Below are 27,868 nucleotides of genomic sequence, written 5' to 3' on the forward strand. Positions count from 1 at the left end.
CACCACAAGCCTGCAATAACTCACACTGGCCAGGAACAACTCTTTCCACTTTTATTGTCAATGAAGAAATCATCAAATCTATATTACAATCTTAAAAACAGTAGAAAATGTGAGTAAAAATGCAACAGAGTCTTTTCCTCTTTAATGTGGAGACCATTATTACATGGTGGTGAACGATGGGCTTGTGTTATCTGATCTGAGAACTAGCTGTGGCATAAAAATCGTACCTGGCTACTCAAGGAAACACCTCTTCCCACACGGATCAGCCTGACATCGTGGCAGTAAAATTAAATACTAGAGACAGAAAAGGGGTCAGGGTCCAACCCAGGGCAAGGCCTAATGCTCAGTTCTACCACTGACAAGGGCAGAGCCTCCCAGTGTCACTGCCCTGGCTGGGCTGGCTCCTGCCTGTGATAACTGAGCCATCCGGTCCCATCAGTGGCCCAAGGGCTGTGCTGCAGCCACACTGGTGCCCCATGGGCTGAAGGCCCTGGCCCTGGCCCCAGAGGCTGCTCCCTGGCAGGGGAGATGCAGGCAGAGGAGTGCAGCCTGTGGTGATGGAGGTGCTGGCACCACAACAGCAGATCTGAGGGAACATCTGGAGCAGCCATGGCCTGGACCCATCCTGAGAGCTGCCAGCGGGGTCCATGGGGTGGGAACCGGCCGGTGGGCAGCAGCGGGCAGTGGTCGGTGTGGAGAGGAGCTGCAGCAGTTGCTCTGGAGTGGTGGTGTCACCCAGCAGGCGACGCAGGGCAGGAGTTTTTGGTCTTTCAGTGTGCAGGACTAGGGTGGTGTTCTCGCTAGCACGTCCAGACCTGCGGTGCAGAGACAAGAGCCGTGGTAGTGACTGTTCTGAGCAGCTCTGTGGGCTTCTCTTCAGCCTCTTGTGGAGCTTCCCTTTGGATTTCCAGCACCCACAACGCCCTCTGTCAGGAGTTAAACCTCCCACCTGCTGAGGACCATCCCTTGTTTGTTTGAAGATGGCTCCTAACTCATGTAATGCCTCAAGTCCTAGGACTGGAAGAGACCAAACCATCAAGGAGAAGCCTGAGGGAACCAACCTTTACAGTGCTGTCCACAGCGCCGGAGAAGAGGCGTCCCCTGGAGACTGCGAGGGCAGTGACACTACCCTGGTGTCGCAGCAGCGTCTGGGTACAGATCATGTTGTCCATGCTCCACACCTATGGGGACACAGGAGGCGTGAGCCAAGCGAGTGGCACAGGGCTCTAGCACAACCCTGAGCACCAGGAGGGTTGGGAGATTCTGTGTGACACCAGCGACATGACGCATGCAGGGGTGAGGATGAAGGGATGAGGATGCAGGGATGAGGATGCAGGGATGAGGATGCAGGGATGAGGATGAAGGGATGCGGATGAAGGGATGCGGATGAAGGGATGCGGATGAAGGGATGCGGATGAAGGGATGCGGATGAAGGGATGCGGATGAAGGGATGCGGATGAAGGGATGAGGATGCAGGGATGAGGATGCAGGGATGAGGATGCAGGGACGAGTATTCCCCGACCTTTTCCAATGCTGTCCCTGCAGATGCAGCTGCACAGCCCTAGCCACGTACCCTTAGAGACCGGTCGTACGATGCACTGAAGACTTTGGTTTGATCCGGTGTGGAGATGACAGCAAGGGCATAGACTGTTCCCACGTGCCCGGTCAGCGTGCGGACCTGCTCCTTTGTCTCTATATCCCAGACCTGTGAGATAAGAGCAGGGCCTGGTGGTTGCTGCAGGCTGCAGGCCACCAGTTTCTCTTCCCAGAGGTGTTTCCACCTCCACGCACATCTTTAGGGTGGGCGCTGTGCCATGAAGAGGACAGGCAGAGACAGGCACCCATCTCTTTGTCCAGCCTTAAGCCAAACAATGCCTCCAACCCCTCAGCCCTTACGTGGATGAGGTTCTCGTAGGTCCCACACACGATGTGGTGGTTTGTCACAGCGATGGAGTAGACACTGCCTCCTGACGTCTGCAGCACGTGGACACACTCCAGGTTGCGGATGTCCCAGATCTGAAAGAGAAGCGGGAGCAGAGGCAGGATGAGACCCATGCAGGGACCCTTCTCCAGAACGGAGCTCCCTTGAAGCTCCTCTGCAGCACTGAGTCAGCCCGGCTCCCTGTGTGCCCACATCACAGGTGTATCCAGCTGGGAATGTTCAGTACTGATGAACAAAGTCCTGTTATCTTATTGAACTGCCCAGCTTTGAACATCCGGGCTGAAGAAGCTGTGAGACCGCACCCCCACTGTGTGTGCCTGTGCACACAGCCCCATCCCGGATGGCACCAAAACCTGATCTACCGCTGGCACCAGCCTCAGGGTCCCACCTTGATCGTTTGGTAGGATCCACTGTAGAGATAGTTCTGAGAAGCCACCAGCGCCCGCACCCAGTGGTTGAGGCCTGTCAGCTCCTTCTTCAGCTTCAGCTCGGTACCGACAATATCCCAGACCTGCAGCAAGCAGACAGACACACGGACATGCAGGAGGCTCTCAGTGCCTCCAGCACTGCCCACCCCTGCCCAGGCAGCACAAAGCCCTAAGCTCCCTATGGGGAACCTTGTGCTGGTTCTGCCTGCTGGGAATTGCCTGAACCCACTGCCTTGCAGATAAACCACACAATCACTGTGCTGAATAAGCATGTTCCTAATGGCCTGGGAGAGCCAGCTCGGAGCCTGCGTTATCCCTGGCAGAGCCCCTTCCCTAGCAGAGAACCCTAAACCAAACCTACAGTAAAGAACTGCAATGGATTACATTCCCAGCCTGTCCACAGCTCCATTCCCACAGCTCCTGGAAAACGATGCTTGAAACCCCCAGCACACAGGGACCAGCAGAGCTCACTCCCCATTCCAAGCAGAGCTGCTCAGCTCCTCTGGCAGAAAGTGGCTGAGGATAACAAAAGAAAAGGCTCCAAGTTCTCCTTCTGCTCAGGGCTGTCTCATTGCTCCTCCAGGCCCCAGCTGAAGAAAAGAGCATGTGCCTTCCTACAGACGGACGGTCCCATAAGCCTCACACCAGGAGCTGGAAGCAGAACCAAGGGAATCCAGCCAAGGCTTTAAAGGGCAACTTGCAAAGCTGTTCCCTGATTTCTGCATGCTTTAGGTAAAGAACGTGGATTCATGATCCTCTGGAGGGGGTTTCAAAACAGAGAGCCTGGATCCCCAGCCAATTCTGGACCACAGGCACAATTCCCAATGGTCTGAGTAAGGTCTCTTGGGGGCCCAAGGACACACACACTCAGGAACTGCCAAGATATTCCCCCTGCAGCCTCAGGTTCAGAGAGTTTGAAGGAAAAAAGTGGTTTTCAGCCAAGTCCCAGAACATCGTTGACCTCAGCAGAGCAAGGGCTAAACCTCTGCGGTGCTGGCTGCTCTTGGAGCTGTGCTTCTCTGTGTGGCTCAGACAGGCTAATAACAAGGTCACCTACACACCAAAGTGCCACTTTCTTCCTGTCTGGACACTGCTGCCTGCCAATGTACCACTGGTCCCCAACCAGACCACCCCAGAGCTTTACCTTGATGGCTTTGAGGGAGCCACTGAACAGCATGTTGTGTGAGGAGACCAAAGTGCAAACAGGATTGTCGTGTGCTCGAATCGTGTTCACCTTCTGCAGGTTCTGAATGTCCCACACCTGCAAAGGAGAAGAAGAATGAGCATGAGGGACAGGCCTCTTGTGCTGGAGCCCTTTCGTTTTGCCTCTGCTGGCAAGGAATCACACACAGAACAGGGCACTTGTATGAGCCTGCTGAGGACTGACCACCCTGCCCCAGCTCAGAACCAGCCTCCTGCTTCCCATGCAGGAGCAGGGAGTCGGAAATATTGCAGGAAACAGCCAAATCCAACCCAGGAGCAAGGTGACTGAAGGCAGGGTGTAAAGCACACACAGGGTTATCAGTCTTACACCACTGGTAGCTGAAGAGCCTTAGAGAAAAAAGAATGCATGTCCCTGCCCTACAGCAGCCTGGGGCTGGGCTGTGGATCTCACATCGCAGAGCAGAGCAGGGGCCCTGGGTACTCACAATGATGGTGCAGTCAGCAGAGCCACTGTACAGCTTGTTCCTGTAATGGACCAGAGAACAAAGGGAGGTCAGTGAAGGACAGCAATGTGCTCCCAAGGGGTTCCCAGCACTCTGCTGGGCGAGGAGCTGCAGTCCCACAGCCTCACTGGGCCAGGACTCAACACACCAACCCCAGGAGCAGAGCCCAAGTCTCAGGGGGAAGCCCTCTGGTGACCAGGGAAGGAGCCAGGACAGAAGGGAAGGCCAAAGAGATTCACCCTTTGTCAATTTTAAAGAGCAAAGGGACAAGATGTGCCTCTCATTCACAATCTTGGCACGTGCAGGACAGAGGATGGGAATTGTAAGGCCATGCTTAGGAACCCCAGCACTCTCCCCACCTCTCTCTGCAGGGGCAGGTGTCCCTCTCCACTCACCCCTGGATGCAGAGAGCCAGTACAATTCCATCATGACCCTCCAAGGTCTTTTGGCACTTGTATGTGGTACAGGTATCCCACACCTAACAGGAAACATAAATGAGCAGAGGGTCACACGCCAGCAAACAGAGCAGCTGGGACCAGGGCAGGACGTCGGCAAAGCCACAAAGGCACGGAAAGGAGGAAACAGGCTGTCACTGGGCACCTGCCTGCCGGGCTCCCAGGCACAGATAAGCCTGGCTAGGGAAGGAAACGTACTGCAAAGGGTCAGGCTGAAGTCAGTGAGACACTGGACAGCAGCAAACAGCAGCTCTGCCTTTCCCAGCCCAACACTGAACCAGAGAGGCAGCTCTTGGGCTCCTGCTTCAGCAACTCACATCCTGTCTTAGGGCTCCAATGGCACAGGACAGCCTCTGCCACTGCAAAGGTTTCCCCACTGAGCTCATACCACTGTCTCAAAGAGAGGGATGTGGTGCCCAGAGCAGCCAGTGGAGAAAGCTGATTTCTATTGATTAAATACATTGACGCCCATTTTCTTCCATGTGGCTTTTGCTATTGCTCAAAGAAACCAAACCCAAGCTCTGCTCCTGGCAGGGCAGTCCGTGTGGCTCCCCAGCCCAGCCAGCAGCCCCCAGCAGCCACCACAGTGACACTGGGAGCTGTTGTTTAGCTCAGTGCTGTCAGTTTGAGTTACTGAAAACAGGACAAAGAAAAACAAACACGCCATAAAATGGAGAAGGGACAGATCTGAGCGGGGAATTGGCTTTTTTCTCTGATGGCTTTTTAGAACAAGGGGAAATAAAATCAGAAGCTGAAATAAGCTGGAATGCTCTAAACACCATATAAAGCAAAGGCAGCAGCAGCAGGGATGAGATTCTAATCAGGCTTTGCAGAAGCCACCATTTGTCTCTCCACAGTTGGAGACTAATCACACAGTGCTGCTCTGCAGAGAACTCTGTCCAACTGAACTGCAAAGAACCATTGAGATTATCTGGGAGAAACTCTGGGAAGTGGCACCTTCACCCCCAAACTGCAGCTCAGCTTCTGTCCCACCTGATGCATGTTTCCAATGCAACAGATACACGGCAGAGGTGAGCTCTTACCTTAATGGTTTTGTCTGAAGAGCCACTGAAGAGCAGGTCTCCTATGGAGTAAACGCACAAACACCAGACAGGGCCCTGGTGGCCCACAAAGGTTCCCTTGCACTTGAAGATCTGCTGAGGATCATAGGCTGCAGAAACAAGAGGGCAGGTCAGAGGTGGGACAGTGCTGTGCCTGGTCATGGTGCTTTTGGAGGGGACAGATCTCCCTGCACTGGCCCAGCAGGTCCTTGCACTTCACTTTGTTGTAGGCCAGAAGGAACCTCGCAACCTGGTTGGAAGGTCTCACATCCCCCCCTTACAGCTCATCAATGTATCATTGCTTTGAGCCCCAGCACTCCTGTCCCTAAAGCAGCTCCTGGTTTGGATCTCAGGAGGCCAGAGATGTAGAGTCCACTTGACATCTTCCCAGCAGCTAAGAACCCTGCAGCACTGTGAGTTCCCCTTGGCCAGTGCTTCTGGCAAACTCCCCCACCAGTGTCTTCCTCCTGCAGGAAACAAATTCCTGCTGCACCCAGAGACAACTCTCTGTATGTGTGACCTGGCCTAAAAGGGAGTCACTGGGCCACCACCCCAAACCCAGCCTGAAAGGAGGAAAACCTGATACTCACATCCAAGGATGCCCATGTTGAGCCGAGCATTAATGTGGGAGAGCTCATCCTGTAAAACAGAACAAGCTGCATGAGCTGCAAAGCCAGCACGACCAGAGTGGCCTCCTGGGCACAGCCTTAGGACTGTCCCTTCCACCTAAAACCATTCCTGCCTTTGGACAGGTCTCTGATTGGAGGTCTCTCCTCCAGGACTCCATGTGTACATCCCTCTGTCACCTGCCTCCAGAGGCCACAGGGCTCTGACAGCATCTCAGACCTTCACTGAACTCTTCAGTATTCAGGCAGGCACAGAAGTACCTTTCGGAATTCACTGTCCTTGCTCTGCCATTCACCAAACTGCTAAAAATAACCAATCTGGTTATGGGACTGCTTGCTCAGCTGGGCTCTCGAAGCCCATCTTGCTGGAGAAGAATTAGAAGATCTCTTTGTAGTCTCCTCCATGTGTAGTCTCCTCCACAGTCCATGGAGGAGACTACAAAGAGGAGCCCCACTGCGTCCATGGGGCTCCTCTTCATTAGTTTGCATAGCCAAAGCAGGGCGAGCTCCTCCTAATCAGTACATCCAGTGGGAAGCAGCCTGCCTGAACTAGGGAGGAATGTCTCTCCAACAGCAGTGCTTGAATGATGTCTGAGATGATGAGACAGCTCTCACTCCCAGCTTGTTAGCAGAGACCTGCTTATCTTCCTGCTTTCTCTGCAGGTAGGGAGAAGAGGATACTGTCCCTGGCCAGTATAAAAGGTACCAGGCTTTGGAGCAGAAGGGTGTCTCCTGGCTGCAGCAGGGAACCACAAAGATTCCCCACTGCAGGAGAGGCCTAACCAGCAGCAGAGCCAGGTAACTGCATGTGATCCCTACCGCACCCCAGGGCCCAGCCCCTCCTCACATTCAGCATGGAGGCATCCCTGCGGAATTCCATCAGGTCCTCGCTCAGCTTGCTCTGGTTCTCGTCCAGCACATCTACAAGAGATGAACAGGTCCTATGATGTTCGGGCAGCAGAGAAGTCAATGGAACCCCTATTTGTTCCTCTGCAAGGAATATCTGAGCCTCCTGGAAGCTGCTCAGCACCAGTTTTAAACAGGGAATGAATCTACCACCCAACAAAGAGCTGTCCTGTCCCTACAGCTCTGACCACAGAGTTCATCCGGTGCAGACTCACCAAACTTGAGCTCCAGGTTCTTCTCCAGCTGATCAATCTTCTCTGAGAGCTTCCCCAACATGGAGCGCAGGAAGGCGATTTCCTGGTCCTTCTGGGCCATTGCCACCTGCATCTCATGGAAGCGGTCGTCTGTCTGCTGCAGGAACTCCTTCAGACCCTCAAACTTGCACGTCTCCAAGTGAGTCTCATAAGTGTCTTGATTTCCTATGAACGTACACCTAAAGGGGAAGGCAGACACTGGCTGGAGCAGGGCTCACACTGCAGGTCTTGCTCAGCTGGCTCCTCAGAAGGTCTGAAGCCTGTGGTGGGCCTCCACCTGCTCTGCTCCTCCTACCAAGAGCGGTGGAACTGCAGTTCACCATCCTGATGGGTGTAGGCACTGCAGGGCAGCACAGAGGCCAAGCAGCTTCCGTAATACCCACCAGGACATTGGCCTCAAACTGAACTGTCTGCAAGGAAACCCAGATCTTGGCAAGAGACAGAATGTGGTGTTGGTTTGTGTGCTCACCAGAAGCCCAATCTAGAGCCATCAAAACCAATAGATAAAACAGCAGCCAACCTCAGCAGACGCTGCCTTGGGCCTGCAGCATGGCAAGGAATCAGGGCTGCACTCTCAGGACTTGTCTGTGCCAAGATGTCTTGCTTCTGCCAAGCCATCTCTTCCTACAACAGTAACTTGAAGTGTGCATCCTGCGAGGAGCGCCCAGCCTGGGCTGCACTCCTGCTTGGGTGAGAATCAACCCTGATCAGCACTTCCCTTGCCCTGGGAGAAGGTCTGACTTAAAGACACTGCCAGGATGCTTGAATTACTCTCGTACTCCATCTCCCTGCGTGGCCCTGGCCACATCCACTGACTCTCCTCCAGCTGATTCTTCTCCCTGCACACCTCACCCTCCTCCTCCTCACCTCAATCTCCTCCTCCTCACCTCAACAGCAGGGCTTACATCTGGGCAGTGACCTGCCTGTTCTCAACAAGAGCCTTTGGGCTGCCTTCTGCAAGCCCCACAAACCTGGTTTCAGGCTTAGACCATTGCACAGCACTGGGTAGAGCTGCTCAGAGCCCATGGGGCTACCCCAAGGCTGTGGTAGCCAAGAAGCTGCTCAGAAATGAGCTTGGTGAATTCTTGCCACTAAAAAGCATCAGCTCCTTACCCATACTTGGAGTGGGGACACTTGATGTGCTCACACTCTTTCAGATGTGCCTCCAGGTTCATTTTGAGGAGCGGGGGGCAGCTGGGGTTATTGGGGCAGCGAACGGGCCTGTAGTCACAGCTGCTTTCATGATCTCTGCCCATGGAGAGAAGCCAAAGGAGGGAGAATCAGCAATAAGCAAAACTTAATGGAAACAATAGAAATTAGCAGGAAAGGAGCAAACAGCCCTGTGAGACTGTCAGGTGATGGAAAGCCTCAGCTCCAACACTGCAATTACAGATTTAAATTCTTATTTGGACAGTAAGCTGAAAGTAATAACAGGCCACATTTACACAGGAAACATCTACTTCTGCAGCTGATGGGCTGAGCCCTCAGGCAGCTATTAACAGGCAATGGGCAGGGGATAGGGAAGGCAATGAATGCATTTGGGATGGAGAGGAAGACAGATTCCAGATTACTAGGATATAACTAGAATAACTCCTCACACAGAAAGAATCCCAAGGTCTCTGCTTGACCATAACCACAGTGTTTCAACCTAGATGTGAGGTGGCTGCTTTCACAGTGCATCCCTTGTCTTCAGGACATGGGTTAGTGGTGGACTTGGCAGTCCTGGAGTAAAGGTTGGACTTCATGATCTCAAAGGTCTTTTCCAGCCTATTTGACTCTATGATGCTGAGACACTGAAGTGGGAGCAGAGACCTTTCCTGACACCAGCCCATGTGCCATCATCCTAAGACTGAGACACAGTGCCCTCAAGTCCTGCCCATTCTCACAGCCCTGCACACCCCAGCAGCCACAGAGCAGCTCAGACAGGACAGCAGGCTGCTGGTGGTGGGGCACACTGGTGAGAAGCACTTACTTCCTGGCACTGAGTTTGATTGTGAAGGGACAACCGCGGGGATCCACCTCGAAGGCTGCGGGCTTGCTGCTGGCCGCGGGCCGGCACCCGTACTTGCAGTGAATGAAGAGCTCCCCGATCTGCTCGGCCACGGCGATGTTGTTCACCACCACGGTCAGCTTGGCATTGTCCACCGGGCACTTCTCTGCCAGGCAGGGGAGCAAAAGAGACATCAGCAAGGACTGAGCCACTGCAGGAGCGTTTCATACAGCTCTGAGCCTCCTCTGGCCAACAGAGCCAGCTCCCAGATGAGGGCAATGGAACAAGCCATGAACATTCACTCAAGGTCTACAAGCCACTATCTTGGGTTTGTCCTGGGGCTTGGTGAAAAGTTATTTATGCTAATGCAGGATCATTTGAGCTAACTGCCAATGAAAGGTGACACTGATTCAGACTACCTTGTGCTTGCTGAAGTGTGAGTGCTTACAGTGAACACAGACCAAGAGATGCCCCATACATAACTCAGCTCAGCACAGCACTGCAGGCCAGGGATGCTCACAAAGCAAAGACATGAGCTTTGAGAACAGGAGCAAAACTGAACAACCCAGGATTGCAACTACAAAGCCTTCTGCTACAGATCTGTTGGTTGGGATAGATGTAGCAGGACAGGGTGGCAAGGGATTAGCATGGAAACTAGGAGGACCCCTCCCATGTGGAAGATGAACACCTTAAGGCAGGAAGAGCTGCAGAGTCCAAACCAAATGGCAGGTGGTTAGGCCAGGAGAGCAGCCAGGCACTTGAGCTCCATCAGGTTTCTGGAAGAGCTGAGTGAGCTAAAGCAGCTCCAAGTGCTGCTGTGCAGGGGCTCAGCACTATGGGATGGGGGAGGAGGGCTTTGATGGGTCTCTGTCAAACACAACTCCCCTGTTCCTCAGGCAGCCACAGAAAAGCTTTCTGTCTGCAGTCAGTGGGTCAACCCTGGGCGAGATATGCATTATCCTGGGATTATCCATTGCAGACTCCAGGATTTGAGAACATCCTGTGCCCAGCCCTCTGGTGCCATGTTAATAGCATATACCATGAGAGCTCGGAGCTGCACAGCCACCCGTGTCCCAGCCCCTCACTGCTGCAGAGGCACCCTCTGACTGGCAGCTTGTTTCAAGCCCTTCAGACATCTCTCTGCAGGTCTCTTTCGAAGTGAAACCACACAAACCAGAACACAACAGCTTTTGGCTGCATCCCACACGAGCGGTTCTGTACTCACCAGATGTTAAGGCACATCTCCTACAAAACGTGTGCTGCAGAGACAAAGAGGAACAGCAGCGTCAGCATAAACAACATTGGACAAACGATTCCCTATGGCAAATGATGGGAAAGGTGGCAAATATCAAAGGCTGTGGCTCAGGGGCTCAGCAGATGTTCTACCTGCTTCTAGCTCGGTGTGCTCTTGTGTCTGCACCACAGGGCAAAACCCAGCTGCTTGCTCCTGCAGCTCGGGGTGCAAGACGGGTCCTGTTCCTGAGCATGATACCTGCCAGCAGGTATTAAGCTTGAAGCTTTGAGGGTTCTGCCCTGTTCAGGATCAGGCTGAGATCATGGGGCAAGCCAAAGCCTATCAGCCACACTGATACTCCTACCCTCCAAGTCTGCATGGGGTTTCTCTACTTCACCCTCCACTTTAGCCCATGTCATTGTTCTCATATCCCTGAGAAGCCCTCAAGGGGAAGAGCAAGAGCAAGTCTGGCCTCCCACTGTCCTTGGCCAGTCAACCCATCACATATACCCCCCGTAGCTCTTTTAAGCTCCTGCTGTCAGGTGGATGGGACAGCTGGTTTGTAAGCCCATTGAATGCATAGTAGATTTGGCCACTTTAAATATATCTCTCTCTATTCTTACAGCAGAAATGTATAGGAACAATTGAACTTGATAAAGCAGCAAACACAATCTAACATGCTAATGGATACGAAGGAAGGAACAAAGGCTGCAGCAGCACTTCACTGGTCCTGAACTTGCCCCAGGGTTCCCTGGAGCCTCCTCACCCCATTCCCCTGCTTGGCAGCAGCACTGGAGAGGCTGCAAGTCACTCCTCAGAGCTGTTATCTGCTGCCCTGCTCACGCAGCCTCTTCCTGCCCTGCACAGCTGCATGGTGCTCCCTCCTGAGCTGCCAAACCAGGGCTACAAGTGAAGCCAGGCTGCTTCCTCCACCAGCTTTTTGTTTCCATATTAACCAGTAAATCTCAGTGTCTCCATGAATTGCTGCTTACTGAAACGGTGCAGTGAATCTGCACCCACTTCCAGCACCTTTGGGGATAGCACCCCCACTGCAATAAGCCATCCTGCTCTCTGCTTTTGTTGCTGCAGCTCCATCCCAACAATCGGAAGCATGTCAGAAGCGTTAGAGAGCCTGTCATAAAGTCATCTTTCTCCGCATGTAGCACAGAAACATAATAATATACAGTTTCTATTAAATCCCAGTAAAATGGAACATAGGAGAATATTCATAACACTGTGCCTTTCATTAGAGGATCTCAAATCCCTCTGCAAGCATTAACTAAATGAAGCTTCAAGCCATTCTTGTTTTATAAGAAAGACACTTCACAACCGAAGCGCAGCCGTTCCTGGGATGCTCAGGAGGCAGCAGCACCCTGCAGAGCCCTTGAGGACAGGGAATGGGAAGGTTCAGGCCTCACTGAAGCCACACAAAGGGCTTGAATGGTGCCAGTTCTCCTGGGAAAAGCTACCCCATTTTAAGCTTATCCCAGGCTTCTGTGGGTAAGTGCTGAGTGCCCCACACACCCCACTGCAGGCTGGTTCAGCATCTCTGCTCCTACACTGGCCTGGCTCCCTGGTCAGGGGCTGCCTTGTCTTTGCTCACTCAGGCTGACAGTGATCAGGGACAATCACTGGGGACAGTCAGGGCTTGGCTGCAGCTCACACATCTGTGGAGCCCCCACTTGTGATCTGGAAGAGTGCAGCCTTACCCCACACGTTGTGATGACCGGATCCTTAAACACACTACAGCAGAGCTGGCAGCACAGCTTCACGGACGGCTGTTCAGCAAACACCAGTGGCTCCTGCAGAGGAGAGAAAGGGACACAGAGAGCACAGGGTTAGAGCCTCCAGCTCTGCAGAAAGAACAAAACAACTCCTCAGCGGTGATCCTTTGGGAGCCTGGGGCACAGCCAACACTAAGGACTGGATCTGCTGATCTCCAGGGTGTAAGAGGTAGGGAGGAATGCACTTGGGAAGGGCTGGAGACCCTCAGCTCATCACAAACCAAGGGTCACCAGCAGCTGGCTGGATCAGGGCCCAATCAGGACCAAGTTCTTTCTCGGAGTGACTCGGATCACCAGAACTGCATGATCTGCACTGTCTGGTACTTTTTGCTTGGTTGGACTGAATAGAGCGCTGTCAAACCCACCCCCTGCACCAAGCCTGAAGTTTAAAAGTGATTTTAAACGAGCTTGTCCCTTGGTGTTTTTAAAGCCTCCTGAAGGAAAGGCTCTTTCACTCCCTTAGGAAGCAGAAACATCATTTCTGCTGCCATGGGCCCATCTCCCCAGTTCTGTTCACCAGCTAAGACTGCTGGAGCTCTGAGCAACATCCTCCCGCAGCAGCACAGCTCTCCCCTCCGCACCAGAGCAGAGTTTCACATTCCAGAGCATTTCAGATCAATCACTGCAGCTTGGGCTGTCCTTTCATCCTGTGTTCCCTCAGAAATACAAACGCAACCCCCCGGGTTCCTAAATGTGAAACACACTTTTATCCCAGATCAGCAACAAAATGCTGCCTGGTCTTTTATGCATTCAGTGCGGGGTTAGTGACAAAGCTCAGCTTAACAGTGTTCTCCCCCAACAAGAATCAATGTGGACAATTCCTGGCACCCTCCTGGGGCTTACAATCAATCAGTGGGGTGCCACAAGGCCCTAAATGCAGGATGGGGCTCTGAATCAGGGGGGAATTGTATTAGTCTCACTGCCTGGGGCTAGACCACCAGCCTAAAGATGGGCAACCCCTACTGCTGTGCAGCAGAGCCAGGGAGGCCCACATGACCTTGCAAAGACTTACAGTTGTTCCAAGAAGCAGAAAACTCTCATCATTGTCCTCTCTTTACAGACAGGGAAACGGTGCACAAGGAGGCAGAGAAACTTGCAGAAGTCAGTGGTGGAAACAAAATTAACACCAGGAGTCCTGAGAGCCAGCCATGCCCAAAAACCTGCCCACCACAGCTCCATGTACTCACAAGAGTCCACCAAGTTACTCTTTAGACACTGAACTTCCTAATACAGCTCCTTCAGACAATCCCAAATACCTACTGGCTCCTCCTCTTCCTCATGGAGTGAAAACGTGGAGCGTAAGGACATGTTGGACTCGGAGTGCAATGAACGGACGGAGATAGCGGAGTCGGAGCGGCGCGGAGTGCTGATGGGAGGCTTCAACGAGAGGAAAACCAGCTCTGGTTAGAAATCCATTCCCTTGCTCCAATCCCCTCTGCACAGACTTCAAGTTCAGTGTCCCCCCTCCACAAAACTCGGTGGCCCCCACAAGTTGCACGTCTCACTGCTGCCTGCCCTTCCCGGGAGCTGGAATGCTGCTTCATGCTCCAAGACAGGACAAGCATCAGTCAGGTTGAACCTACTAAACCAAGCTGACAACTGAATGCCAAGCACGTAACTTTCTCAAAGGTGCATTCCTTTGCATACTTACCGTGTGCACCAGCAAAGCAACGGCTTGGAAGAATTAATCCTTCACGGAAAGCTTTGGAAATCTCACCCAGAGACAGCACCAGCTTCTGCAATGCCTCTAATCTCTGCAGCAGCACTTGTTGTTGCACTCGCTATCTAACTCTGCCAAATTGCTTTGCGTAAGTGTGGAGACTTCCTTCTATTGAATTCCGTGCAGACTGGCTTTGTCGCTTCCTGCTCGGGAGGGGACAGCTCAGTGGACACTGCCTGCACCAATCAAGGACTATCCCACTGGTTACAGCGGCCTTGGGATTGGCTTGGAGGGAACGCTGCTGCTGGAATATTAACCAGCAGCACATCGCTAAGGGTGGAATATCAACCAGCAGCACGTAGCCAAGATGCGATTCGGTGTCAAAGTGAAGCTGGAGAGTCTTCAACCCATGGGGTGATCGGACTTGGGGTCTAGCACAGCACAGGCACAGCTGGGTTACTCTGGAAGAGATGCTGCTGGTGACTGGGAAGAGCACAGAGAGCAGCAGTAAGTCTTCACGGATCAGATGGGCTGATGAAGAAATGGGAGAATGAAGCTATGAGCTTCAGACCCTTAGCAGCAAGAGATGACAATGCCCAGGCTACCTGACTGTAGGCTACATCAGTCACAAACCCTTAGAAGTGCTGGAAGAAGGAGCTCTGAAGATCACTGGCCCTGATGCTCACTGAAGAGGGATTCTCCCCAGTCCGGGCTTGTATCAGCCCTGGCACTGCCCATCTGGAACAGGGAAGCTGCATGGATGAGCCTGAGATCCTCTCCTGCACTACCTTGTGTGCAGAACAGCTTTCCCTCCTGTTCAATCTGAACCTCCAGAGCCACATTTCATTTGCTTCCCCTGGGTGAACGTGTGCAACATCAGACAAAAGCAATGTCAGAGGTAGGAAATTCAGCAATGGAAGATGTGAGATGAGGTTCAGAGGCTGCTGCTTTCCCCAGAGACAAGCTACACTGCAGTGAGTGCAGAAGAGGAGCCGAGCAGTATCCTGCTGGTTCCTCACACTGCTCTGCGGCTTCATTTTCATGCTACCAGGATCCTAGGAGCTCAGAAATGCTGCAGCTGCTTTGAAGCCAAAGTATAAAGCTCTTTAAGACAGCATATTTACTGGCCAAACATGTAAACCTTGAGGAAGCATGGTTATAATGAGGTAAATCAATTTGCTGGGCATCCACTTTATTATTTTCCTCCACTAGTAACAGAAGTCACTGAAATAACAAGAATGACTGTGCAGAGTTCCCAGGCTGGAGGTGACACAGACAGTAGGGCAGCAGGGAGGCTCTCCTGGGAGGCAGCTTTATCAGGAGCAACATCCTGTGTGGATCACCGCTGGAAAAGGGGGAACTGCAGCCTAAGAGCACTTCCAGGAGGCAGGGGAGCGAGCCTAGTAAGGCTGTGCCACACTGTGGGCTCATTTCCCTGGGTCCTGGCTGGTGTTAACTACACAGGAGAGAAGAAAGATCACTGCACCTGAGCTGTAGTGTGTGTGCCGGCATTTCATACCCCTCGAGGTATCTGAAGCTTTTGGTTTTGCCAAGCAAGCAAGGTTAAGAATTGAGAAACCTCAGCTGGAAGATGCATAGCTTGTGGCTGGCCTGTAACTCAGTCCAGCCTCTGGTTCAGAGGTGAAGCTCCCTGTAAACAACCAAGACTTTGGACATCAAGTCAGCTCTCCGTCCATCAGGACACATTTGCTTCAATATTGAGCTGTAATCTTTATGTGCAGCTCCCACCATGTCAGCTACAAAAGCAGCTTGCACATGAAGGCTCTAATGCAGTCCTCGCTCCTGCTCCCTATAGGCACAGTGAGGCAGGGAAGCCATGGCACTGTTATGAGGGAAGATGACAGCAGCCACTCAATCACCCCTGCCTCGCACACAGAACAGGCTGCTCTGCTTTTGGTTTCATTAACAGAAGCTTTAAAAAGACAGCAAAAGGGGTGGTGGATGTTGCAGGAGGGCTCTGACTCGTCTCGAGCTGTCTTTCTGATGGCTGACAAGTCCTTGGCAGCTTCTGGAGAAGGGAAAATTTAGCCATGAGGAAGGGAAATCCCAGGTTATTCCTTGACAAAGTGAAGGAAGCTTCCTAAAAGCTACGATTCTATGGTTCTATTCTATTCATTTGAAGTCTACTCCTAACATGCTTCTATCTAAAGAAGAGCTTGTGGTTTCAAGATGCAGCTGGAGCACTAAGGACAGGAGAAGGTCAAGGCCTCAGAGGTGCCCATCCGTTCACTGAGCTTTGCTTTGCTGTGGCTGTTCTTGATTTAGCTGATTGAATTTCTCTTTAAGCAGCTAACCCGGAGGCCTGCGGGACCACTGAATTCCCCCAAAAGAAGCTGCTCAGAAGTGACTGTGATGGATGAGAAAGCTGGATATGAAACTGGGAAGTGCTTTTCTGCAAAGATACTGTGAGACATGGGAATGGTTTGTGTGAGAAGCCCCCGATGATGTAATCCCCAGGAGCTGAGCACAGTCTGAAGTGTTCCACAGCCAACTCTGCAGGCTGCAAACCTGCTTCTGTGGTCAGAAGCCCCATCTGGAGGTGGAAATAGGAATGGATTTTCTGGTCGTAACTTCAGGGGCAGCTGTGCTGCTGGATGGTCCATCCAACACACTCTGATCCACACTGACTGCCCCAGACATCCCTGACAGCAGCTCTGCTTTCTCCTGAGCTCGAAGACCCTCGCATCAGGAGGCAGGTACATCCTCACAAGTAGGCCTGTGGGCTTTGTACCCACATACCATTCTGAAGCAGTCTGAAAACAAGCACCAGCCTAATGTCCAGGTCAGAATTAGCCTCTCTGCTTCCCCACTGCACCAACCACGGGAGCAGCCAGGAAATGCTGAGGCTGGTCCTGCCTCTGGTACAACACAGCACATGGGAACGATGAGGGAGGCAGAGAAGTCCAGAGGAGGACCAGACATCTCTCACTGGACATATAACCAGCTAAGCCAGTCAGCTCCCTGGCAACACCTACCATGCCATCGTCCTCATCTCGTGGGGAGTAGGTGAGTGTGCTGGAGGAGGATGGTGTCCGGCGGTGCTGTTTGAAAGTGTTGGTCCCGTCAGCTTTAAAGCAAATGAAAAGAGAAAAAGGCATTTATTCAGGCTCTTCAGTGACACTTCCAAGCTACAGCTCAGTCTCCACAGCTGTAAGTGCTCCTTAGAAGAGAGAAAGATTAGGGATTCCCCAACTGCAGTTCATGACCTGGGTATATCAGGCAGAACAGCCCTGATCTCTGACAGCTCGCTGACATGCACACAGCCCTTTGAAGGCAGCTTGCCCAGAAAAGAGCACGCATAATATTCTCCCAGGTCCTTAGGTTAAAATACTATTAAAAGGAAACCTTATACTCCCACATATCTCAGTCATCAAGATCTGCTTTGATCAAGGGAGGTCTGGATATTCTTGTAGCACGAGGGAAGCATGTTAAATTAAATATGAGAGGGTTGTATAATGATCATGTTACTGACTTATATATAATTGTGACTGTAAGTACTCAGGAGTCTTAAACCATCTAGATCCCAGAGTCCTGCACCAGTGTAATCCTAGCATCTAACCCAGGCAGATGCTCATAAATCAGTGTCAAGGGCCATGGTTTGTCTCTAGCAAAACACAGCTTATTCTGAAACGAAACCAAACCTCTTCCTGCATTCACCCCCGTGTCAGGGCTCAGACTTCATCTGCCGTGAGGAACAAAGCTCAGGGATTTCAAACGAGCAGGAACACTTGCACCCCCTCGTGTCTGAGCTAAAAACAGCCGCGGGGGTTTCACCCAAGCATTCACAGTGACTCACAGCCAGGCAAAGTGGAGATGGGAATTTTCAGCGCTGGGAATGACTGTGTGAGAAGTCACAGGGCTAAATAAGCTTTGGTATCAAGCTCCGGATCAAATCCTGTTGTAGCATCCTGATTGCAGCAGGGGCTTCCCAGTGGAACTGTTAAATCTGCCTAATTTACATGTGCACGCTCCTTTCCATCATGCCTGGTGATCAGATGCCATGATTAAACACCACTCGGGCTGCATAATACTGAAACCAGCACCTCAGCACCTGACTGTAATGAAACAGGGATTCTGCCAACAGGTTTGTGAGTTGTAAAACAACAAGAGACCTGTTAGAAATCACAGCTAATGCTTTAGGGAGAAGCTCCATGGATGGAATACACTCACCCTTTGTGATGGTTGTCACAGGAGGGTAGGCTGGCCCAAAAGTTGTTTCCATTCTTGTCTGAAACATTGCAAAGTGAAGGTCAGTGTGATCAGTGCAGCACAGCCCAAAGGCTTGCTGCCTTTGTGCAGACATATTCCCAGCTTTTATTTGTGGACACTGGGATTTTTAAGAGGCAAGAAAACACCTTTATTTTCAACAGGCAGCTTCACTGTCTCAGAAGAAAGGATAACACAAGAAGCAGCACCACCACTGAGCCTTACCCCGTTAGTGTTTTCGGAAGCAGTGATGCTCGTTGTGCCACTGGAGAAACGATTGTAGCGAGTGTTCTTGTTTGAGCTCATAATCTAGCCCAGCATCTGTCAGTCATGAGAAGTTTGCTCTGTGGAAGAAGAAAGAAAGAGTCAGGTTCATTGTCTGTATTTTCCTGTAGCATTAAGTCCATATGCCCTCCTGTAGCATTAAGTCCAAGGACTTACCTAAGCTCACCTGGAGTTCCAGAAGCAAGTGGAAAGGGCAAAGTGAGTTCCTTCAAATCATTCCTGATTCATTCCCATTTTCTAAAAGTGCATTTATCTTTTAAAATAACCCCTTAACAGCCCAAAGACTGGAATATCCGGAATCATCACCTGCTTTCAAGTACACAACTGTTTTAACAGCCGAGGAGACTTCTCAGATGACGACTCTACAATAGCATCCCGCTGGATCCTTCAGCGTGCTGGGAGCTGAGTGCATGGAGGGCAGGAAAGGTGCCTGGATGTAAAGCTATACCCATAAACCCCTTATCCCATTAACTGTGAGGCTCAAGCTGAGCTGACCTGGACCCCAGAGCCCAGGGTGCGTGTTCATTCACAGCATTGCGACTTAGGCCACTTCCTGAGCACAGGATAGAAACATCCCATTCGGTCACCAGGGCTTTGCTTTAATGGGATTGTTGTCACTGCCTTCCTCTCCCCAAGGACTCTGATGAAGGAAGAGGTGCCCTGGAAGCTCAGCAGCCCCACATCCCCATCAGGGGGGCAGAGAGGGATCCCTTCAAGGAAGCCCCTCTCCTGAGCAGGCTGTGCAGCACCTTCTGCACTTCCAGCCAAGGGAACCAAGGCCTGACCTCCCCTGCAGCCCCAGAACTCAGGGCTGTCTTGTATTCAAGAGCGTGATGAGCACAGGCCTCACCCTGTTCTTGTGATGAACCCAGTGGGAGTTTTGCTATTAATTCAAAACCTTGGGCTGTGCTGCTGAACACAAAGCCAGGCAAAAAAGCCCACATCTGATTTAGGCATATTCGCATTAAAGGAGTTCTTTCCAGCATGATCTGAGCTACGAGGTCATGGAACCCATGAAAGAAACTTTACTTTCATGTAAGTGAGATGGTTGTGATGCTGGATCTCACTCCCAGTTTCTGCTCAGAAACAAGCAGCACAGTCTGGATCAGCACCCAGCAAGAGAGACCCTCTCCCCCTCAGTCAGCAGACAGGCTCGGTTCTCTTCCTCCATTGTTTACACAGGTTTTGACTGGGTTCAGTTTTGCAAAGTCAAGTATTACACAATAACGATCTACAGAAACACACGGAGTTTGTGTTTAACCTCCCGTGAAACCCAACGCTGGCTTCAGGGCACAGAATAATGCTGTTGTCCCAGAGAACGTGATGAGATGCTCTCAAAGAGTCTCCTTCTGAGCCAGGGTACCCGTAGGAAGGAGCTGCACCTCTTCTGTGCCATCGGATGGAGATGCTTCTGGCCTGAGCAGAAGGTTCCATCCAAGACAAGGGTTCAGCAGGGCACTGAGCTCTCCTCCCAGGCTGCCCCTCCATCTGTCATCCCAGACAGGGACTTTGTGCCCCAGGAATAAAGTGCTCAGGAAGGGTCCTGCTGCTTAAGTGATCCCTTTACATCCGAGGTATAGTTAAGTCTTGCTGCTCATTGTCAGAGTCCAAGGGCTAAACAGACCACACAGACATCTGCAGGGAGGAAGAGAGGCCAGAAATGGTTTGCTAAGACACAACCCAAATCCCTTTCTGCATGACAAGAGCCAATCACCAGCGAAGGACACCACAGAAGGTGATGCTGCAATCAGCCAACATGGAGCTCCTGGTCCCTGCTGAGATGGAACCACTCAGGCCAGGTTTCTGCTGCTCACACTTTCAACTTGTGGGGAGGTGAAGTGTCCAGGCTGGTTCTAGCGATTGGTTTTCTCTTCTCTGAGGGTCACAAGTCCTAAATCTCCAGGCTCTTCATAAAGGAGACCACTGATTTCTCCACCTTACAGAAAGGGAAACTGAGGCTCAAAGAGAGACACGAGGTAGCTGTGACCTGGGGCCTCCCAGTCCCTGCCTAAAGGCATGGCCACCTCCTCCCTGAGACCAGCACAAGGCAGCCTGCACACGGGGCTGGTCACATCCTGCACTCACATTTTAAACACTGCAAAGGCAATGCTCAAGCTGTGCTCAAGCTGCCCTTGGCCAAGAGCTCAGCCCTGCCTGACACAGCACTTCTTGGTGCTCGCTGCGGTTCTGTATCAGACATCTGCCAGGCTACAGCAGCAGCTCAGTCCAGGGAATCACTGCTTAGGGCTAAACCCTTGGAAAAAGCTGCAATCTCAACCCAAACCCCACCAAAACCCCACCAAAACCCCATCGAACAAACAGAAACCCCAAGCCTAAACCCATCTTAAAACCCGGGATCTGGCTAATGTTTTCCACACGTCTGCAAGCACTGTCCTGGCTGTTTGCAAATGCCAGATCCCTCAGGAGATGCTGAGCAGAGTTGTTGGAGCTGTCTCAAGAACAGCAGGAATGAAGCAGTGTTGTGCTGCTGCATCATGGAGACCTGTCGAGCTGAAAGCTGGGCTCCAGCAAGTGGGAAGTTTGGCCACCAGGATCCTGTTATTCCTTTGCTTAGAACACGGACAGCAGAAGGCACAGGGAGGGTGGGTGGTGGTGAGAGGATGGGCAATGCTTTTAGGGAACACATTGGCTGTGGCCCCATGAGATCTGAACCCCACTGAGGCTCTCACCCTCTGCAACCATGGCCAAGCCACTGGAGCTCTCTGCTTCCTCCCTGCATCAGTCTCCTTAGTTCACATCTTCTGCACGGTGTACCTGGATCACAAAGCCTGAAGATGAAAGTCTTTGGACTCCTATGGACTCTGCCTACCTGCAAGCAGCAGCAGGAGCCTGCTCCGTGTCGTCTCCAAACAGAAACCCAAGGAATGTGAGCAATGGAAACAATGTGGGCTATCAGCCAGGCTGCAGAGCACCAGCCACCACACGCACATCTGCAACCGCCACACACAGCGTTTGAACAGAGCAAACACCTCTCCAGAGCACTGCCCACCGGCTCCTTCACATCTTCCAAAAGGTGCTGAGAAAGGCCTTTGCCAGCTGCTATCTAAGAACTTAAAAGGAGGCAGACAAGAGCTGGTGTTGGTGACATGAATACCAGCTCCCCGCAGCGCCTGCAAACATCACCAGACCCCTGAGGCTTGTGTTGGCCTGAACCCCGTCATGGTTACAGCAAAATGGGCTGCAGAGCACCCTGACACCTGCAGTGAGAGGACACACTCAGTCTGATCCGAAACCACAAGAACTGCTGCAGGAACACAGCACAAGCACTGAAGCAACTTCAACAGCACAAGGATGCCCTCCCAGGGAGGCAGATGTGGATCCATGTGTCTGGAGATCAGGTTGAGAACCCAGCCTGGATCCAGGCTCCCCTTGCCTGGAGGGCATCCTTATTATTATTATTATTTTAACATGGAACTTCAGTGGTTTTGACAGTAAAAAAGAGGGGAAAAATCCACCCTGGAAAAGGAAGCTGTGGGGACCCACTGTTTGCTAAGTCACCCGCCTGATAGTAACCAGATGGAGGGGTAGGGAGAGGTTTCAGTACTTGCACAACACAGGGATCAGGTCAGGCTTTTGAGACTCATGGAGAAGAAAAGCCTTCAAATTCCTCCTTCAGTAACCCAGGCAAGGAAAATTCAGCCTCCAGCAGCTGCCGGGCTGGGGAGAGCAGGGCTCTTGCTCCCACTGCAGAGACCAACAGGACCAACCCCATTTCTGCACCTCATTGCAGGGACAGGAACCACCTCTGGAGCAGTGGCTCAGCTGATCCTCTGTACTGAAGAGCTTGCCCACAAGAGATGTCTGGTGGGACCAGCGTGGTCTCCTTCCTCTCAGCCCCAGAGCACAGGCTCCATTTGCTATCCCCAATACTCAGCAAAAGATCCTTACAATCAACCTCAAGACAAAGACCAAAGCTTTGAGGGGGGATGTGGCATGAGGAGAAGGGATCAGTGGAGTATCTCATCCTCTACAAACATCACATAACCTGTCTGGTCCCAGCTAGGAGCCAGTTCCTAATGCGGGAATCACAGCATTACAGCAGCACCGCTGGGGTCTGTGCTGGGGCTGCTCTCTGAGGTTACAACATCTCTTCACTAAGAAACTTGCCCGCATCTCTGCCTTACACAATCACCAGCCCATAAAGCTCAGCACCATGTTCTACTTCTGCTTTGTTCTTCTTCCCACCTCCCTCTCTCAAGCCACTGAAGCTGTCTCTAAGGTTCTTCACCCCTCAGGAAGCTGCTGCCTTGGCAAAATCATCCACACAGCAGGGCTGTCTGCTGGAGATGTGTGGCACTGGCCTCCTGAGCAGGGCAGGGCCGAGGTTATCCTGCTCCAGCTGGGAACGGCCTCTGGGTGATGTGGCTTTCCTTATTTCACAGCCTGGGGATTGATGGCACATGACACAAGCTTCCGTTCCTCTTACAACACCAGAATGAGAAGGGTGACACTTGGGAGTATTGGCACATCACTGGGGAAATACTCTTACAGAAGCTAAACCTGCTGCTCCAGGGGACAAGGACCAGGCAAGCAGGTCCTGAGAGCAGGAGGTGTGGGACTGTGGACATCCCTTTCTCACTGCATCCCGAGCTGTCATGCATCCAGGCTCCTGGGGACGTAACAGGGCTGGTCAATCCAGTCCAGGTTGGGCAGCTCTGGTCACCCTGTCCCGCAGGGGGGGTGCCCTTACATCTGTGAACTGATCTCCTGGCCCACAGTGACCTGCAAGGGAACATCTCAGACCAAAGCATAAATGAGGCAAGGCTCACGAGCTCAAATGCCAACACTTCTACAGAGACAATCACAGGACAGTCACATTGGCCTGCTCTGTCAGCGTCTCAGGTGGAAACAGCACTCTTAAGTGCTTGTGAACTGCATTAACAGGTGACGAGGACTGTCAGCATCCAGTCTGACTCGTAAAACACGGGCCACAGGAATGTGTGTGAGGTACAGCAGATTATGGAGATAGACATCTCTCAGGGCAGGAAGCAGAGGGTGGAGCTCCATGGTCACTGCTCAGGTTAGAGAAGACACTGCAAGAGCTCCCCCAGGAACTGCTGAGCAAGCTTTGTCAAGGTTGTAGGTGACGGTGTTGAATAAAGAGCGAGCAGCAGCTCTGGTCTTTGCTTCAGAAGAAAGGCTCAGTGCAGTCAGAGAAACTTCAGGGAATGACAAATGGAATGATCCCAGAATGGTTTGGGTTGGAAGAGGCCTTAAAGCTCACCCAGTTCCAACCCCCTGCCACAGGCAGGGACACCTTCCACTAGAGCAGCTTGCTCCAAGCCGCTGTGTCCAACCTGGCCTTGACGTTATCCCTAATCCAGCCACTCCGAGCGATGGGAAAATACGAGGCAAACAGAGGGCAGGATGTGGTCAGGTCAGTGTGCTCTCCAAACTGCTGAAGAACTGGGACCAGGCAGAGCAATGCTCTCACCCATTTCTCACCCTCTTGTTACACAAGGAGAGGTCACTGTTCTTAGGCTCCTTCAGGGCCAGGCTCAGACGCTGAGCTGTGCAGTCAGCACTAGAACACAGAACACGAGCAGCAGGTCATGCTTACTGAGAGAGCAGAGCACTTCCACGCTCTTTGGTTCTGTAGAGCAGAAAGAGCCTTTTCCTTGTTTAGAAGTCGTTGCATTGCTCTTTAGAGTCACACAGACTGTTGGGAGGTACTTCAAGCAGGACCACAGTTGTACTGAGCCGTCAGCAACGACAAGAGCAGGGGTATCTGTAATTGCTGCTGCTTTTACCAGTGCTTCAGTTGGCTGCAGAGCTGAGAGCACACTCAGCAGCGCCTGCATGCTGCCATTCCTTTGTGCAAATGCAGCTCAGAGGGACATCATTTGGTATCAGGTGCTTTTCCTACAGGGTAACAAGCCCTTGGGATAGAAAACCTTTCGGCAACACCTCATGTTGAAACCTAAAGCATCAAATGTGCCCGTAACCTGATCAAAAGTGATTGCTCTGGGGGAATGAAGCATCTCTTTTCCCCCAAAGCCTAAGCTCAATCAGAACAGAGGCCAATGTTCAAAGCTGTTTCCATGACACAAAAGCCACACTTGAAGCTTCCATGTCAGAAAACCTGGAAGCAGTCATCTACTACAGTGTTTTCTCATGCATAAGGCCACAGACCCAGGTTCAGCAGCACCCAACCCCTGCAGCTGAGACCAACATCTTGGCTAAATACCACCAAAGCAGTGATCTCCTGCCCTTTGCTGAACAAGCACGGATTCAGAAAGACACCAGTGGATGGGGACACTTGCACCGTGGCAAGCTTCTAGACAGAAGCATCATTCAGTGTTCCACAAGCACCTAACACCACACTGGGAAAGCTGGATCTAAATGGATCTAAATCACTCCCCCAGGGTACCTTTAGCAGCTGTACTGAGGCCAGGATGAGTTAGGATGAGGCAGGGGGAGACACCTCCTCTGCTCACAAACCTGGCTGCTTTGCTTAGAGAACACTGAGGAGTTCCACTTCTGAAACCACCAGAAACCACGTCAGGAATCACTTGCTGGGCTGGTACAGTCAAACACTACACATCCTTGCAGAGGTCACTCTGAACGATCCCCACATCAGCATAACACAGCTCCAACACAGGCAACAGGTACCTGCTTCTAAACGGGCGCTGGGTTTCGGACACCTCCTGCTTCTTCACCAGGATCCAGCCCCAGAGATGAGAACCATTCCTCCCTCCCTGCCTGCTAAAGCACAGCAGCCCCCGGGGAGCACTGCAGAAACTGCCCTGACATCCAGCAGCAGGACAAGCACCATTCCTGGGAGGAAACTCACCCTCGGCCGTCCCAGCGGAGCCCGGCAGGATGCCACCATGGCCGAGTTCCTAAGCTGTAGGCAGCTTCTCCTTGGTCAGAGAGTCTCTTCCGCTATCTGTGTGTGCGTGTGTGTGTGTGTGTGTCTCTTCATGATGCAAACACAAAGGCATGCGGAGCAGTGGGCGATATGTAAATCCAGCTGGAAAATCCCAGAGCTCAGCCAATCTCTGCGCTGCCTTCCCTGGCTACTCCGAGCTGGAGGGGTTTAGGCCAGTACAGGACAAACAGCCACTCTCTCAGCACACACAGATCATCCTCTGATCACAGATCTGCAGGAACAGCACAGTCCATCATTACTTTAAAGGGAGTTGGAGGTTCTCCCCCTCTTTGGCTGGTTCCCAAGCTGTTCTATGTTCATACTGGCTATCAAACAGCTCAACAGTCTTTGTTTGCAGAGACAATCCAAGGAAATCCATCCACTTAGCTAAGAAACACCACAGAAAGGCAGAGCTATGGAGCAGGGCTCGCCTCACTGATGGCGGGGGACTGGTCCTGCCGGGACACTCACCCCATGCAGGAGAACAAGGTGCTGAGGCTCTCCCAGAGCAGGCGCTGCCCCACTCCAGCCCCTAGACAGCCCCTGCAGTTCCACACCTCATTAGAAGCAGGAAGGTCACTGAGGCAGCTCCCAGCCCGGGCTGTGCTGATGCTGAACATGTTGGGGTGCTGCTGCCTGGGGGGGGGTGCTGAGCTTGAAGGAAGGGTGACACATACCCCTGTGAGCAAGCACCCGCCACCTCCCTTGTCCCAGGCGGCTGCTCCAGCCCCTGATCCAACCCATGGGCGAGGGGATGTGCCAGTGTGTGCCTCAAAACACCCACAGCAGAGGAGCACAGGCAGGGAAGGGAAGATGAGGGACTTGAAGGCATCAAAATGGGGAGGGAAAAGTCCCGACAGGCTGAACTTGTCCATGTAATCGGAGTATTCAGTGAAGCAGGAAGGGGTTTGTGTCACAGTGGCTCAGTCCCACCACTCTCAGGCAGAGTGGCCGGGATCACATTATGCTCTGTTGGGACAGGGAATCAAACTGCTTGAAAACCATGGATTTGGGGGTTTTCCCCTTGGTTTCAATCAACACAGTGAAAATTCCCATTCCAGTGACAGCAGCTGCACTCCCTGAGTGAATGCCCTGGTCACAGCAGCTTGGTTTAGGTTCCCTCAGCCACTTGGTCAAGTTTAACCTCCCTCACCATGAAACCTTCCTTTCTGCAGGGCAGCTTCACCTGCAAGCGCTCTGCTGCTGCAGCAAACCGAGCTGCAGAGCTGGGTTTACCACGTCCCTTCTCAGCCTGGCTTGTGACAGCAGTGCCCAGGACCCCAGGACTCAGAGGGGGACCCAGCACACTGAGGGCAGGTCCCTGCATGAAGCACTTGAGCTTCTGGTGCCAGCTGCCCTCGACAAAGGCTTTCTGGAGCCGTCTTTCACTCACCCAACCCTCTCCCTTCATCCCAACAGATGCTGTGGCTGTAAATAAGAGTCACTGACAGACAAACGCTGGAAGCCACAACGCAGCAGCTGTTTAACAGCAACACTAAGTGCTTAGTACAGGCTGAACAGAATGCACTGCTGGGGGGGAAATGCTCCAGGAGGCACAATTAAAGCGCTGGGATTGAAACAAAGCGCTTGGCAGCAGTGTCAGAGCTGACAAAAGAGCTGCCAGGCTGGAGTTCTGCACAACACAGTTACCCCTGAGGGTGCAACAGCCCAGACCTGGATTGTTCCATACATATCGAACCTGACCTATGTTTATGTACCAGCTTTCACCACACACCCCAGCAGAGCCTGTGTTTGACCCAGTGGAGCCCAGAACCAAGCTGCACTGGAAGCTGGCCCTCACCTCTGCCTGTCAAACACCACAACAGCTCCTGAGGCCACAGCCACGGCTCAGACAGGAGAAGGGTTTGACAGCGAGTCCCTCGGCGGGGCAGCAGCTCCGGGGTGGCAGCAGAAGGCGCAGCACTAAACAGCACGTTTGCAATGGAGATCTACCACCAAGTACCCCTCATTGCACAACTGGTGACACCGAATCACAAGGGAACGGCGTTACTGGAGACCACGAGAGAACCACCAGCGACACGGGCGGTAATGGGGCAGAAAGAGGCAAAACTGAGCCCGCGATGCGAAACACCAAAGGGAAAGCAAAGCAAGGCAGGGGCGGGATGCCCCGAGGCCCGCAGCAGCTCCTCGGTGCCTCTCAACAACCACGCTGGCACCAGCACAGCGCTGGAAACCCAGCAACGAGCGGCCCGAGGGGAGGGACCGAGCGGCCCCGAGCTGCCGCGGGCACCTCCCCATAGTGGGGCCGCCCCCCGGCCGCGGTCCAGCACCCCCGGCGCTCACTGCCCGCCCCGGCCCAGCTCATACCTGGCAGCGGCGGCGGCCGCAGCGCCGGTGCCCGACCCCGGCACATCGCGACCCCAGGCCTGCTCCCCGCTCTTCTGGCGGCTCCGCTGCCGCCCGGGCCGGAAGCGCCGCCCTCGGTGCTTCTCGGGA

At 52.7% G+C, this 27,868-nt stretch overlaps 1 protein-coding gene across 2 annotated transcripts; it reads right to left on the reverse strand.

The window, feature by feature from the left end:
- Positions 1-118: 118 nt before the first annotated feature.
- Positions 119-27,849, reverse strand: TRAF7 (TNF receptor associated factor 7). 2 transcript variants are annotated; one of them, XM_080619864.1, is made up of 21 exons: positions 27,740-27,849; positions 18,460-18,578; positions 18,199-18,256; positions 17,004-17,095; positions 13,608-13,724; positions 12,273-12,365; positions 10,555-10,588; positions 9,312-9,495; positions 8,453-8,587; positions 7,301-7,518; positions 7,027-7,100; positions 6,144-6,192; positions 5,536-5,663; positions 4,433-4,515; positions 4,020-4,059; positions 3,515-3,631; positions 2,331-2,453; positions 1,897-2,016; positions 1,574-1,705; positions 1,062-1,181; positions 119-815 (listed from the first exon to the last, which is right to left on the reverse strand). In XM_080619864.1, the coding sequence occupies exons 2-21, from the start codon at positions 18,538-18,540 to the stop codon at positions 801-803; spliced, it is 2,013 nt and encodes a 670-aa protein (XP_080475990.1). In that variant the 5' UTR covers positions 18,541-18,578; positions 27,740-27,849; the 3' UTR covers positions 119-800. The 2 variants fall into 2 exon arrangements, with proteins under 2 accessions (XP_080475990.1, XP_080475991.1); XM_080619865.1 differs by lacking the exon at positions 27,740-27,849 and adding an exon at positions 18,676-20,566.
- Between the last annotated feature and the right edge of the window lie 19 nt (positions 27,850-27,868).

The sequence above is a fragment of the Psittacula echo genome (assembly GCF_963264785.1).
Source record: "Psittacula echo genome assembly, chromosome: 5".
In the NCBI taxonomy this organism is placed as follows: Eukaryota; Metazoa; Chordata; class Aves; order Psittaciformes; family Psittacidae; genus Psittacula; species Psittacula echo.